The 15,203-nt window shown below is 36.3% G+C and overlaps 2 protein-coding genes across 21 annotated transcripts in view; one reads left to right on the forward strand and one right to left on the reverse strand.

The window, feature by feature from the left end:
* Positions 1-3,301, forward strand: part of SIRT1 (sirtuin 1) — a 63,535-nt gene extending 60,234 nt beyond the window's left edge. For 10 of the 12 annotated variants that reach the window (XM_053207613.1, XM_053207612.1, XM_053207621.1 and 7 more), the window contains one exon: positions 1,166-3,301. In XM_053207613.1, the coding sequence (XP_053063588.1) occupies positions 1,166-1,494 (329 nt within the window). In that variant the 3' untranslated portion in view covers positions 1,495-3,301. The remainder of the gene's footprint in view (positions 1-1,165) is intronic. The other 2 variants (XM_053207620.1, XM_015063336.3) reach the window with 1 other exon arrangement.
* A 3,573-nt stretch (positions 3,302-6,874) lies between these two features.
* The window catches only part of HERC4 (HECT and RLD domain containing E3 ubiquitin protein ligase 4), a 137,326-nt gene continuing 128,997 nt past the window's right edge, over positions 6,875-15,203 (reverse strand). For all 9 annotated transcript variants that reach the window (XM_053207610.1, XM_027062115.2, XM_027062114.2 and 6 more), the window contains 3 exons: positions 13,556-13,739; positions 8,722-8,824; positions 6,875-7,544 (listed from right to left, as the gene is read on the reverse strand). In XM_053207610.1, coding sequence (XP_053063585.1) covers positions 7,336-7,544; positions 8,722-8,824; positions 13,556-13,739 — 496 coding nt within the window. In that variant the 3' untranslated portion in view covers positions 6,875-7,335. The remainder of the gene's footprint in view (positions 7,545-8,721; positions 8,825-13,555; positions 13,740-15,203) is intronic.

The raw sequence follows: 15,203 nt of genomic DNA on the forward strand, positions 1-15,203 counted from the left end.
TTAATACTAGTGGCTTAGAAAACTGACAAATACTTTCTCCCAAAACAGAGGGAAATGATTGGTTTTCACACTGCCAATTTGTGATGTTAGTGGACTGTGAAGTCAGTTTTGTGGGTTCACATCAGAATTCTTATACACATACTAGGTTGTTTCAAAGTGAGAACTTGGGTCATGATGGGGTATAAAGTTTGAAAGCTGTTTTGAAGACAAACCTGGGTATGCTTGGCAGATGGCATGTCACTTCAGCTATGTTAGTAGCCAGGTTTTTGTGAATTAGTCTGGGATGTGGTGCATTAAATAAATGACATTTATCATGTGTAGAAACAGACTTAAGTTCGAAGTTACTTGTGAATTTAGTGGTAGAAAACATTTCATCATTAATGTTTAAGGTTCCCACCAAGAGGTGCTCTTAACCTGGGACCTATAATAGGAAAAGGGAGGGAATTCTCCTTACCATCACAGGTCACAGCTTATACTGTGAATGCAAATTTGGGAGGGAGTTGAAGAAAGGTTAATGTCCAATGCTAGATCAGCGTTTCTCATACTTTAATGTGTCTAGGACTCTGGTAAAAATAAATACTGGTTCAGTAGGTGAGTGGTGGGGCCTGAGAATTGAACTTCTAATAAACTCTAAGGTGATGCCATTGCCTGCAGACTACACTTTTGAATAGATGGTGAAGCTATTACTGAATTAAAATGTTTAATTTTAGGTTCATAATCTAAAGTTAAATGAAAATAATGCAAGTGCCTTGAAGGCATACGTGCTTTAGAGAAGTTATATTTGGTGAACATGAATTGAGTAATGTAGGCTGGCCTGGATATTTAATATCATGAGATCTGTTCAGAGGAGTTGATTAAGCTTTATTGAACATCGTCCTCTAAATTTATTCATACTTAGCTGATAGAGTTGTGAAAATCGCTTAATTTTCTAGATGAGGAAATTGAGGCATAGGCATAGAACTGCCTGAATTCACAAAAGTGGTGGGTGGCAGAACTAAGATTTGCAGTTAAGACTGAGCTCTTAGCTTGTTTTTAAAGACCACTATTGTAGTAGCCTCTAGTAATGATACTCAGGTAAAGGCAGGGCTTGAACGTACAATCAGACCAAGTTAGTCTTAGAAAACTTAGAATCATTTATCATTTCTCTTCTATTACTATATTTCAGGTAATCAGTATCTGTTTTTACCACCAAATCGTTATATTTTCCATGGCGCTGAGGTATATTCAGACTCTGAAGATGACGTGTTATCCTCTAGTTCTTGTGGCAGTAACAGTGATAGTGGAACATGCCAGAGTCCAAGTTTAGAAGAACACTTGGAGGATGAAAGCGAGATTGAAGAATTTTACAACGGTTTGGAAGACGATGCTGATGTTAATGAGAGAGCTGGAGGAACTGGATTTGGAGTTGATGGAGGTGATCAAGAGGCAGTTAATGAAGCTATATCCGTGAAACAGGAAGCAACAGACATTAACTATCCATCAAACAAATCATAATGTAATAGTTGTCCAGGTACAGGAATTGTTCCACCAGCATTAGGAACTTTAGCATGTCAAAAGGAATGTTTACTTGTGAATTCAACAGAGCAAGGAAACCAGAAAGGTGTAATATTTATAGACTGGTAAAATAAGATTTTTTCTTCATGGGTAATTTTTAACTTCTTATTTCTGTACTTGTACACGCAACACTAACTTTTTTTAAAAGAAGGGTACTAAGTATCTTTAATCACCTGTTGGTCAAGACTTTTCTTTTAAAAGTTCATTTGTATGATACATCCGTTATGTATATATGATTTTGTTCTTGCCTAGTGAGTTTCAACATTTTAAAGTTTTCAAAAAGCCATTGGAATGTTAAATTAATGTAAAGGGAACAGCTTATCTAGACCAAAGAACGGTATTTTCACACTTTTATTTGTAACATTGAATAGTCTGAACTCCTCAAATGTCTGTTCTGCTAAACTTTTCTTTATTAGCACAATTACCTATTTTTAAACACTGGCATTTTCCAAAAATTGTGGCAGCTAACTTTTTAAAAATCTCATAACATGCAGTGTGTGTAGAAGGAAGTCAACAATATGTGGGAGAGCACTCAGTTGTCTTTGCTTTTTAAAGTAAGACTTGGTGCTAAGAATTTCAGGAATATTGTATGGAAATGAAGATGGCTTTTGTACTTCCTGTGGACATGTAGTAATGTCTATATTGGCTCCTAAAACTAATCTGAAAAACAAATAAATGCTTTGGAAATGTTTCAATTGCTTTAGACACAATAGTGCCTGCCTGGGTACCCTTAGTTTCAAGAATATTTGCCATTGTTGTTTAAATACATATCACTGTGGTAGAGCTTGCATTGATTCTTTCCCACAAGTATTAAACTGCCAAGATGTGAATATGCAGAGCCCTTATGAATCTATAATAATGGTACTTCAACTGGGAAGAGTGTAATATTTTGGACTGCTGCTTTTCTTTTCCACTAATGAGGAGAGCAACAGGCCCCTGATTACAGTTCCAAAGTACTAAGATGTTAATTATAACTCAGCCAGTAAGTACATGTCTCCTGTTGGGAGGATTTGGTGTAATAGACACCAAACTGCTAGCCTAGTATTATGGAGATGAACATGATGTAACTTGTAATAGAATAGTTAATGAAGTTAGTTCCTGTAACATCTTTATTTAAAAGCTTAGCCTGCCTTAAAACTAGAGATCAAACTTTTCTCAGCTGCAGAAGCTTCTAGCCTTTCAAAAAATTCATACTTTATAAAATTGCACAGAGCAATTTATTTTCCAGACCTTTCCCCCACATTATTCCCAAATATGAAGTATTCGTATGTTGCTTTAGTATTTATTACAATTTTTAAAAAGGGTTTGAAATACAGCTGTTCTTTAAGCATAAAATACCCAGCTAGGACCATTACTGCCAGAGAAGTTTTATTGAATGGCCATTTCCCTACCTAAAAGAGGTTTCAGTCTGAATTTATTTGGCTACACTAAAGAATGCAGTATATTTAGTTTTCCATTTGCATGATGTGTGTTTGTGCTATAGATGATATTTTAAATTGAAAAATTTGTTTTAAATTATTTTTACAGTGAAGACTGTTTTCAGCTCTTTTTATATTGTACATAGTCTTTTATGTAATCTACTGGCATATGTTTTGTAGACTGTTGAATGACTGGATAGCTTCCTCCAACTTTTGAAATACAAAACCAGTGTTTTATACTTGTACACTGTTTTAAAGTCTATTAAAATTGTCATTTGACTTTTTCCTGTTAACTTACATTGTTCAAGATATAAAGTTTGAAAATCTTACAGAGTTTGTATAGTTTTGAGGGCCATGTTAAGATGCTTTCTTATTTCTTCATTCAACTTACAAGAGTCTAGCCAGAACGATACTGAAGCAAACACTGGTAGTGCTGGTTGTAGCAGTTGGTGCATCACCACCAAAAGTTTCAAAACTATTTCAATTCTAGGCCCAGTAGCCTTTGTTAGGTCAAAGGTGGGAGAGAGGCAAGGCAGGGCCTAAGAAGAACTTGACCTATGATGAAAGACTTGACATAGGCTCAGGACTTTGGGATAGGGGGACAGTAGAGAATAGTGGAAATGTAGTGAACTCAAGAGTGTATGTGCTATAAAAGCCAGGTTTTCTGTGAAGCACAGGTAACACAAGTCTTAACAGGAATGTGTGTACCAAAAACGACTGGAGACTAGTCCATTCAAGTTCTTGAGGGACAAAGTACTAGTCAAGAAGCCAGGAACATGCCTCTTAGAAAAATGTGATGAGTAAAGTCTTGACAGGCAGTTTCCTCCTCTCAGGTCTCCTGCCTTCCTCACCAGCAAACTTTCAAAGTGAATTTCTTCCCTGGATATGTCCTGTTTGCACTAGAAAAATTACCTGTAAAATCTCCTCCTCAGATGTTATAAAAATATGGAAACAGCGACTTGATTCTACATATGCACAAAATGGGAAGGTAGTTCAGACCTTAAAAGGTGGTTGTGTGGTCATTTCAAGTACTTAAGCTAAGTGCAAGCTAATTTTAAGCCTTGCATTCAATAGTCTCCTTGGTTAATGTGGTATATATTTCACTGGTTGTAATACCCTAATTGACACATGATGGTTTAATTAGGATTGTCCTTCATGGTATCTGAAATAATGGTGTGCCTTCAATCAATGGTGTTTTATATCATCCACCTACTAAGCATTATTTGGGAAGTTTTATTTGAAAGCAGTCTTAAGACTTGTAACCAGAAGGGGAGTGTGTGTATGCACACCATAACCTTTCCTCTCCTCAGAAATGAACAAAGTCTAAATATTTAAGCTAGGATGCTAGCAGAAATAGGGAGAAATGGTCAAGTGGCCTTTTAAGACACACACACACACATAACCTAACCTGGGCATCAGCTCTTAGAACATTTAATTGGCATAAGGAGACCTGTGCGCATAGTGTTATTTTTAAAAAGTACCCCCAGGTAATTCAACAGTATAGCAAGGCTTGAGAAAGGAAAAATACGGAAGTTCCCTTTTGCATGTAACACTCCATTCCAGGGGGGCTGGCCTCACAGGGAAGCAGGTAGACTTCTATGAAACAAGCAGACTATTCTCAATTTCTCTGGAGAGATAGTTCACCAATTAGCAAACACTGGCAAGGATAAGGAGCTAATGAAATAGGGTGAATTCCTTAGTAAAGGAAACTACCATAAGGAATATGGATGGCTAAAGTGCCCAAGAGGCTGGGCAGTTGGGAAGTGGCTGAGAACAGGAACATCTGCCCTTGCGCTCAACTAGCCACACACTCTTCAGGGGAAGACTGCTCTGTTACACTTTGAGGACTTTTTGTTAAACTAAATGCAGTAAAAACCAACTGTAAGAAAGCCCAAAAGTCTGTTAGTAGAAATTAACCCTAATGAGTGGTTTTTACGAGTGGACCCTAGGAGAGTGCCAGGACTTAACTGAAGTCTCCAATTTCAAAAACTGCATTCTGGTTTTATTTCACGCATTGTGTGTCTCCGTTCTACTACCTCAGTCAGTCTGAACAATGGCGATTGGTTAAAATCACTATTGAATCCAGACAGGAGCTACAAACAATTGCTCTTACGAATAGATCTGTACAGAGGCCAAATATTTTCAAGTTTAGTCAACTCCATAATTACAGTCCTTATAATTTAGTGAACTCAGTATTGGCCCACTTTCTAATCTACAAAGCTCATATTTTTTTAAAGGCAAATACCAATTTGAAAAATTTTAAGTGGTACTTTAATTTTCTACCATTAATCTCCTTGCTGTTAATGCTATTTACGGTATGTCTGCAGCAACACAGGAAGGAAAAGAGTATCAGACTTACCCGAATTAAGCCTTGTACTGTTGTGCAGGTGCCTAGATAAGATGACAGCCAGGTCCTTGTTAAAATATTGTTCAATGAAATCCATTTGTATTAGTCCAAAGTGGCCACTATTTCACAGATCAGCTACATAGCATAAAGGTTACTGAAGAAAAAAATCACCTGACACATTTAGGTGTGTTCAATGTGAACAATCACTACCCACAAGAAATGGATGCACATTGGGGGTGGCCGGGTGGCTCAGTTAAGCACCTGACTTTGGTTCATGTCATTATCTCATGGTTTGTGAGTTCAAGCCCCCCATCAGGATCTCTGCTGAAACCACTTTGGATCCTCTGTTCCCCTGTAGCTCTGCCCCTCCCTGGCTCATGTTCTGTCTCTCTCTCTCTCTCTCAAAATAAATAAGAAAAAAAAGAAATGGATGCCCAGGGAAATGGAAGAGTTTTCACAGGGAAGAGTGCTACTTTGAGCTAATTTATCATGTATGAGAATGCTGTTCAAGGGCTTCCATCTGTAAAAAGACCTATGGCTCAACAGTAGACGTTTTTAAGTTAAACTGAAAAGTACAGGTCCACAATCCCTTCTCCAAAACCCTTGGACTCATTTGCATTTTGGAATTATGCATGTTAAAGAATTTTTTAAAGCACTCCACAGGGTCTGAGGCAGTACCTAAGATCAAACACATTAAAATCAAACCTATTAACATCACCATAGTAAAATATACAGTCTCATTTAATACCATAAATAGCCTCAACAATTCAAATCAAGTTTTGCTGCAAAATGAGATATGTAATTTTTTTTCAGAGTTGTTTTGGGTTCTGGAGTTACAGCTAAGAAAATTGGAGACCTCTGTGAAATAGACAATTTTGTATGGGTATGGTAACACTCAATCCAAAATTTAAGACTCTTCCCTGAGACATTTTGAATGTTATGAGAACCACTGAAAGGTTAAATATTAAACCAATAAATCTTTATTACTTAAACAATTTTCACGGCATTTTTTAAAATAAATTTAAAAAATAAATATTTGCATTAGAGCAGAAAGTCACATGTGTTGTTGCATCAACTCACTGTTACAGTTAATCACAGGAGATAACTAAGCACCAGCACCATAAAACTGTGTTAAGACCTGCTTCTAAAAATTCAAGGAGAGTTCTAAAGCACTGAAAATTCTGACTAAATACCAACCTGTAGCATCAAAAGTTCTGCAAGCTATAAGCCGGTGGTTGGTTCTCAAAGTAGCCAGGTTCTATTCCTGGCAACTGCAGGACAAAGTTCCTCCAATACTAAATATTTATTAAACTTCCTGATTAAGCTGCCCTTTATCAGTAGCATCTCCAGATTCACAAAAGGAAAGAACTACAAGTTAGATAACTCCTATCTGTAATTTAGTTTTGCACAAGGACATTTATTCTAGTTAAAAAGCAAAGATTGTGTTTCATCATGCTAGTTTTTTGCTTTTATAGATCATCAGAATAAGATTTAATCATAATTGTTAATCCTTTTAAAAGTCAGCTCAGTTCAATTACAACCATAGAAACTGTACTGGTATCAGAACATAACTATTTTATTACAAAACTTAACATTATTTACAAAATGAAAAAATAATTGAATGACTATTGCAGGCCAAAGGTAAAGGTTTTTCACTCAGTGATTGAAGAAAAATTAAGCAACATACCCATGCACTCACACACCAGATCATTTGTGAAATATGCAAACCCTTAAAATTCATGTTAGTAAAACTTTGATGTATTCACAATACTTGTATGTTTATTGGAAGATGGCAAAAAAAATCCATGGTTCTGTACAATAAGCTTAATATTAACAGTTTGTTCATATTCCTTTTAATATTTTTTTGGCTTTCATGAATACTCATAGCACTGAACATTTTGCAAGTAAGAATTATAATAGTACCTCTTGTCACCTTGTTGAACTCATCACCACAAGAAAAACACAAATAGTTAGTTTAATGCTTTTGCAATAAACTGATCAGTTCTATTTCCAAAGTTATATTAAACTGAAGCCTTCATTATGATCAATTGCTTGAATCAGTTTAGAGCGTAGAGTTTCCTTTTCTGTATATTTTGGAAGATCCAGAAGATTAAAACAGGTATGGGAAACTGGGAGATATTCCTCACCACCTCCGGTTGACTGGATGACTAGTTTTAGACTCTTCATACCAAGAATAGGAATGCGATCACTACCTGTCAAAAATACTACCAAGAAAAAAATCATTCAGCCAACCACTTTTATCAAAACTATAATATAGAGTACTAAGTTATTTGGTACAGTCACCATGGCAAACCTTTACATTAATTAACATTTGCTCTAACGTAGAAGCCTATCTCCAGAATTTATGATAGCATGATTTTTGAGACCTACATATTACATATCCATACAATATTTTTTCTTTAAAAATGTAATCTTGGGGCACCTGGGTGGTGCAGTTAAGCATCTGACTTTGGCTCAGATCATGATCTCACGGTTCATCACTTTGAGCCCCACGTCAGGTTCTCCGCTGTCAGTGCAGAGCCTGCTTTGGATCCTCTATCCCCCCCCTCTCTGCCCCATCCCCGCTTGTGCATGCTCTCAAAAATAAATATTTTAAGAAAGAGTGTAATCTTGGGTCACCCTGGGTGGCTCAGTTGGTTAAGCGTCCTACTCTCGGTTTTGGCTCAGGTCAGGATCTCACGGTTTGTGAGTTCAAGCCCTGCATCACGCTCAGAGAGGAGCCTGCTTGGGATTCTCTCTCTCTCCCTCCCTCTTTGTTCCTCCCCAACTTGTGTTCTCTCTAAATAAATAAACTTGAAACTCAAATCACTTGAGAACAGCCTGTCATCCTTAAAACATACAAAATAATTTTACCAAGATTCTCATTACAACTATCAAAAAAGAGATTGACAAAATATTCCTGGCAATAGCAGGAGTATCAAAGGGAATACAAATTTCAATTAGAATAGGAATTTAACACATGTAAGACAAACAGAGCTTAGGTATTAAAAAGTACTACATCCTGGCAAAGTTCTATTTTCTACAGAATTCCCAAAGTTTTGACGCGTAAGCAAAAAAGACTGAATGAAAAAAAAAGCTATCCTCCAGAAACCTTTTAGAAATTCTAAAAGGAATTTCAGCCCCAGTTTACTGTAATCATTTATAGTTTTTTCATTTGAAAGAACCAATTCTATTTTGGAGGCAAACTGAATGTAGCTTTCAAAATAAGAAAAGACATGTAACGAAGAATGCAGGTCAAAAATTTACTCTAATTGAAAATTAAAAGCAGTACCCTGCAATACTACTAAAAGGAAAAACTTTATCCAACAAAGTCAGTTAATCTATGAAAATGTTTGTGAATTCTATTTCCTATAAAACATAGGACTAGTTAGAAATACTTACACAGAAATTGTTTTTTCTTTTCCAACGGCAATTCATGAAATACTTCCCAAAATATTTTTATCGTTGGATGTTCTGCCCAATACTCTCCTTTGTATTCTGTATTCTAAAAACAACATAATCCTTCATTAATATTAAAGGATGTTAGTTTTGTCTTGAATCTAACAGACTGGCCTTCTTATTAGCACAAAAGCTAACACTGTCCAGGATTTTGAAACTCCTGCAATTCAGCTGATTACCTACTATTTCCTGGGCATTTTGCAATTTGGAACTGTTAGTTCTAGGGAAAGGCAAGAAAATGTTCCAATCAGCAGAAATGTCTCCCCACCACTTCAAAGAATACAACAGGGTTGTATTATCTTCAAAAGTAAATATCTAAAGGATAAACTAGAATTACTAAAATGTAAATGCATTAAAGTTCAACAAAGAATTAGTTATCTGTGATAATTATAAAATTCTCTTCCTATATTCATGAACAGAAATCACTTACTTTACATTCTATCTTTACTTAAAAAAAAAAAGTACTAAGGACAATAATTTTCTGTGGTAGTCAGTTTCCAAGATGGCTCCCAATGATCTCTGTGACTCCTGTTCCTCATGCGCTTGTGCAGTCCCCTCTCACAGTGTATGGGCCTGACTGTATTATCATTAGGATACTGCAGGTATGAGAAATACATGCCTTCTGAGGCTGGATCATAAAAAACTCTGTGGCTGCAATCTCTTTTTGATCATTCACTGTGGGGAGAGCCAGGTGTCATGAGGATACTCAAAGAGCACCATGGAATGTGGTCTTCATGGTGAGACACTAGGCTTTTAGCCAATGGTCTTATGAGTGCGCCATCTTGGAAGGGAATCTATCCTTAATCAAGCCTTCAGATGACTAAAGCACCAATCAGTATCTTAACTGCATGAAAACCTCATGAGAGATGCCTAAGCTAAAACTATCCAGTTAAAGCCATTCTGAATTCCTGACCCACTGAAAATATGTGAGAAAATAAATGTTCACTGTTACTTTTAAGCCACTGAATTTTGGGGTCATTTGTACCAACAGAGCTAATACACTTCTCCTTAAAAAAAAAAAAAAATACTAGCACTGGAAACTCTGGGTGGCTTAAAGGACTGAGTGTCTGACTCTTGATTTAGACTCAGGTCATGATCTCACAGTTCATGGGATCAAGCCCTCTGACAAAGCAGAGCCTGCTTGGGACTCTTTTTCCCTCTCCTTCTGCCCTTCCCCTGCTAGTGTTTTCTATCTCTCTTTCACTCTCTCTCTCAAAAAAAAAAAAAAAAAAATACTAGCACTAACAGGAAAGGGGGTAGGGAGGGGAGAGGGAATACTACACTGTAAAGTGTTCTTTAAAATCCAGCCACGATTGGCCTTAACTTTTAGTTCTTAACAAGAATCTTCCAGCATCAGGGCCTTTGGACACTGTTCCCTCAGCCTAGACCACTTAGACACAACCTCCTTTTTTTATTTGTTCATCAGGCTAATTTCTATTTATCCTTTAGGACTCAGATTAAATGTCACCAAATTCACTCAGTGATTCATTCAACATATATATAGAGAGAGTTTCAGTCAAAATTTGGAGTCTTGGGGAAACTGCAGTGAACCAAGTCCTTACTTACCTTATAGAGTACCTTACTACCATCTACTGAGATGCTTTCCCAGATTTGTTCAGCCTAGGTTAAGTTCCTCTTTATATACCATTCACTGAACTCTCTTCCTTAGTATTCACCAAAGTTAATGTCCACTTTCCTTATTATAGGGCAAAGACCATGTCTCAACCTTATTTACTGATATCTCCCTAATCTCTTGCATAGTATTAGGTATCCATAGGGGCTCAACAAGTATTTACTAATGGTCTTCTTAAATTTTGGGCTCTATTTGTAGCCATGGTTATCTCAATGACTGAACTCTTGAAATCTACTCGATACTTTCTATTTACTTATAAACAAGTCTGGAAAAAATGGCTGAAATTCTAGCAATCAATTAATGGATTAATGACTATGAATTATAGACTATGAGCATATTAGTGGGGAATGAAAGGAACATGGTTAAAGTTTTTTATCTTTCTTTTTAATTAAAAAACCTCTAAATGGTTCTGGGGAGTGTGTACACAGTCCTAATGAAGAAAGAGCATTTAAAGCCACAAATCCTAGTCACTGAAATTATAATGAATCAGGTATACAATGGAAGAAACCAAGCATATTAAGTACACTAAAATATACTAAAAAAAAAAAAAAAGCCATCTTACTAAATGATTAGTTCTATCAATTATATCTTCAGACATGGTTTTAAGTACTTACTGAGTGCTCTTCTAGGCTCTGGGAATATAGCAGTGAAGAGAGAAACAAAAACCCTGCCTTCATGGTGCTTACATTGTTGTGGGGGAAAAAAACAGCAACAGACAGTAAAGACCATTAAGTAAAATTTATATTGTCAAATTCAAAGAGAAAATAAAGCAGGGAAGGGTGACAGGGTGTGGGAGTGGGGGTGTGTGTGCACATATCCAATTTTAGGTAAGTTAGCCAGTAAAAGTCTCTGAGAAGGTATAAAGACATAAAGGAAGTAAGAGCAAGAAGCATTTGGAATGATCAAGGTGAAAAAGAGTTCCAGGCACAGGGAATAGCTAAATAGAAAGCCCTCAAGACTGGTTCAGCAAAGAGGCCATAAAGACTGAAGCAATGTGAGTGAGAGGAAGAACCACAGGAGATGGGGCAAAAAGGACAAACTGTGTGGGATGCTAAGTGTGACTGGAGGCCATTACATCATTTTTATTTTAGGATGACTGGAGGTGGAGTCCATTTCTACTGGGGTCTCCTTAAAATCAGTACAGCTTTCTTCTCTTTAGCAGATCAATTTACCCCAAAAAATAAATTTTTAATCTCTTTCCTGGAGGATATAAACTTGCCTACCAACTTTCCTCAGTTCCACCTGGTTTCTCAGATTCTGTGGTCTTCTCTAGACTTGTCTCCTGGGTAGGATAGAGAAGCTGAGGGGTCTACAATTCTTTAAATTAGCTTTGAAGTAACTCTATTGCTTTTAGCCTAACCACACAATCTGCTACTACAGCAAGACCATGTACCAATTCCTAAGCCTTTTAAAATTTCTATGCTGTGAAATGAGTTGTCTCTTAAAACCTCTGTCCCTCAGGAGGCTTAGAATTCAAATTTCTTTGCTCTAGTCACTCAACAACTCATCCGCATATTTTCCATCTTCCAAAATTATTTTCTCTTGTTCATGGTACTTTTATATTTTTTTCTGTCTGTGTATTCCTATTTTTATTCCTTTATTATTATTCTAGTGAGATTTTGGAAAGGAGCAAATGTGTTTACTGTAGTATGTTCAACCAGAAGTCCTAATTATTCTTTAAATTAAAAAATTTATTCCCTAAATTAATACACAGTAAAATTGACTTTTTTCCAGTGTGGGTATAGTTCTATGGATAGACTTGTGTACCTACCGCCACAATCAGGATACTGAACACTTCCGTCACCCCAAGAACTCTCCTGTGCTACTCTCTACAGTCATATATCCAGTTCACCATAGTTTTGCCTTTTCAAAAATGTCACATACATGGAATCATATGGTATGTAATCCTTGAGACTGGCTTCTTCACTCTGCATAAGGATCTAAGAGTCATCCCAGTTGTTGCACGTATCAGTAGTGCATCCCTTTTTATTGTTCAGTAGTACCCTACTGTATGGATGTACTCCAGGTTGCTTTATCCATTCACTCACTGAATGACATCTGGGCTGTTTCTAGTTTTTGACATGTTTGCAGAGTTTTTAAAAACATAATTAAAAAAAGTTGTGGTCAAATACCTGTAAGAAAGTTTACCATCTTAACCCATTTTAAGTGTACAGTTTGGTGGTACTAAGTTCATTCATACGGCTACACAACCATCACCACCATGCATCTCCAGAACTGTTCATTCTGCTAAGCTGAAACTCTGTACTCATTAAACAATTACATCCCATACCCTCCTATTTACAGATTTTGTGTGAATGTAACTTAATACCTTAGGGTAGAACTGCTAGGTCATGTAGTAAGTGCATATTTAACCCTGCAAGAAAATGCCAAACTCTTTCCAAAGTAGCTATACCATCTGTATTCCCACCAGCAATGCATGAAAGTTACCAATGCTTTGTATCCTTGTTAGACTTGTTAGCTAACTTAATGGGTACATAGTATTAAACTATTAATGCAAAAAAACTGTATCAGAGTTGGATTACAAAGACAGAAAATTTTATAGGTCAAACTTGCATATATCTTTCTCAAAGCTGATCTAACCTAGCACTTTTTATCCAATGTTTATCTGAAGAAATATCTGAGAATGATTGGTAAAGAGAAAGAAAAGAAAAAAGTTGTTTAAAAATTCCCAATCTTTTCCCCAAAGATCCCTTTATTGGCTAACACTAACAATGGAGATCATAAATATTATTTATTCTCTGCTAAAAAAATTTAGCATTGAGAGTAAGCAGAAAAAAAAAATAAACAAAGGTGTTAAGTAATGTGAATGTTTTTCATAATGGTTTTATGATTGGGCAGAATGAAAACTCAGTTTTAGCTGGGACTTCTATCTGACCTCTGTCATAAATGACATTTTTCCATAAGAAAACTACCAATACCACAAATACAAAAATGGTATCTAATTCATATACAACTAAATTCATTCACTGTGGAGTAGGAAGTATATAGTACTTTCCTATAAATATGACTAATAAATAGTGTAAAATGGAAAACAATAAACAAGAGGGCAATTTTTCTATCAATAAACCACATTTTCCTTTTGCCTTTCCATTGAGACAATTTCATAGATTTGTTTTCCCTTACCTTTTCCAGTTCCTTCCAATCATAATTTGTATTTCCAATAACCATTGCTTGTAGTTCATTTGGCTGGAAGAGCTGAAGGACCTTTCCTCCACAGACCTTGTGAAAGCCCGCGTGAAAAGCATCAAACAAGGAAGCCACTGATTTATTGAATATGTAATCCACATAAGCATCAACAAACTCTTGCCTAGAAATGAAAAGGCACACATGGCACAGAATATAAAAATAATTTTTTATGGAGAACACATATACAGTCTTATTAAAAGTTTGATCTCGTGTACTTTTTGCTACTTAGCTATAAAACTGAGAAAGTATAAGCAGGATTCTAAGTGGACAAAGCCTTTTTTTTTTTTTAATGTTTATTTTTGAGAGAGAGCAAGAGAGAGAGAGAGAGAGAGAGCGAGCGAGCGAGCGAGAGCATGAGCAGGGGAGGGGCAGAAAGCAAGAGGGAGACACAGAATCTGAAATCTGAAACAGATTCCAGGCTCGGAGCTGTCATCATAGGGCCTGACACGGGGCTCAAACCCACGAACTACAAGATCATGACCTGAGCCGAAGTTGGACATTTAACCGACTGAGCCACCCAGGTACCCCTAAGTGGACAAAGTCTTTATAGAGAAGTTTATTATTCTTTCTGTATAAAAATCCAGTATTATCTAGGAGGCATGCAGACTTCATCTATCATTCATAGCCTAATTAGGAAGGCTATTCCAAGGTGAAATGTCATTTCCTAAAGGGACACAAATGTCTAACAAAATAATTTTTAAATATTCACAGATTATTGAGATTTATATGCACCACTTCAAATGCATCCCTAAAAAGAGTCATCTGTTAAAAATACCAGGTGATGGAAAAAATGAGAGCTTTGGGATACAGACTATTTGACAGACAACAGTCTACCTGTTTTTCGTTGGGTTTCAAGGAATCTGAAAACACATTTTTATTTTTTTTTAAGTAGGCTCTATACCCAATGTGGGGCTTGAACTCACGACTTTAAGATTAAGAGTCACATGGTCTACTGATGAAGCCAGCCAGGCACCCCAACAAAATTTATTTTAAAAACTAAGTATCTCAGGGGCTCCTGGTGGCTCAGTCAGTTAAGTGAGTGACTCTTGATTTTGGCTCGGGTCATGAGATCGGCTCTGCACTGGGCATGGAGCTTGGTTAAGATCCTCTCTCCCTCTGCCTCTCCCCCTGCTCACTGCATACTCTCTCTCTTAGAAATAAATGAATGAATATATACCTCAAAGGGTTATTAAGCACTTCATTAAAAGATTACAAGTGCCATTTCTTTTCAGAAGTATGTGCATATACATATAAGTACACACACATATATATAACAAACACTTCTGATGTCTTTTCCTGCCTGTTATGATACAAAAGTAAACTATAAACAAACAAACAAAAGTCCCTTTACCCAGGAATTAGCACTATAGTTTTATTCAATTTGTTCTGTTAGCCACAATTATTTTATGCAGCTATCTATCTGGTCAAACAAATTATGAGAATGGGTACCAGGGGTATTTCAATATTTTATATTCCAGTCCTCCAAATTCAAAAGGATAATTCTGGGAATACTGGCAAATTTAGTTATCTATAGATAATCTTCTTAGCAATTATAAAATAATTTCAAAGTGAATTTATAAACAGA

Source organism: Acinonyx jubatus, chromosome D2 (genome assembly GCF_027475565.1).
Source record: "Acinonyx jubatus isolate Ajub_Pintada_27869175 chromosome D2, VMU_Ajub_asm_v1.0, whole genome shotgun sequence".
NCBI classification, from domain to species: domain Eukaryota; kingdom Metazoa; phylum Chordata; class Mammalia; order Carnivora; family Felidae; genus Acinonyx; species Acinonyx jubatus.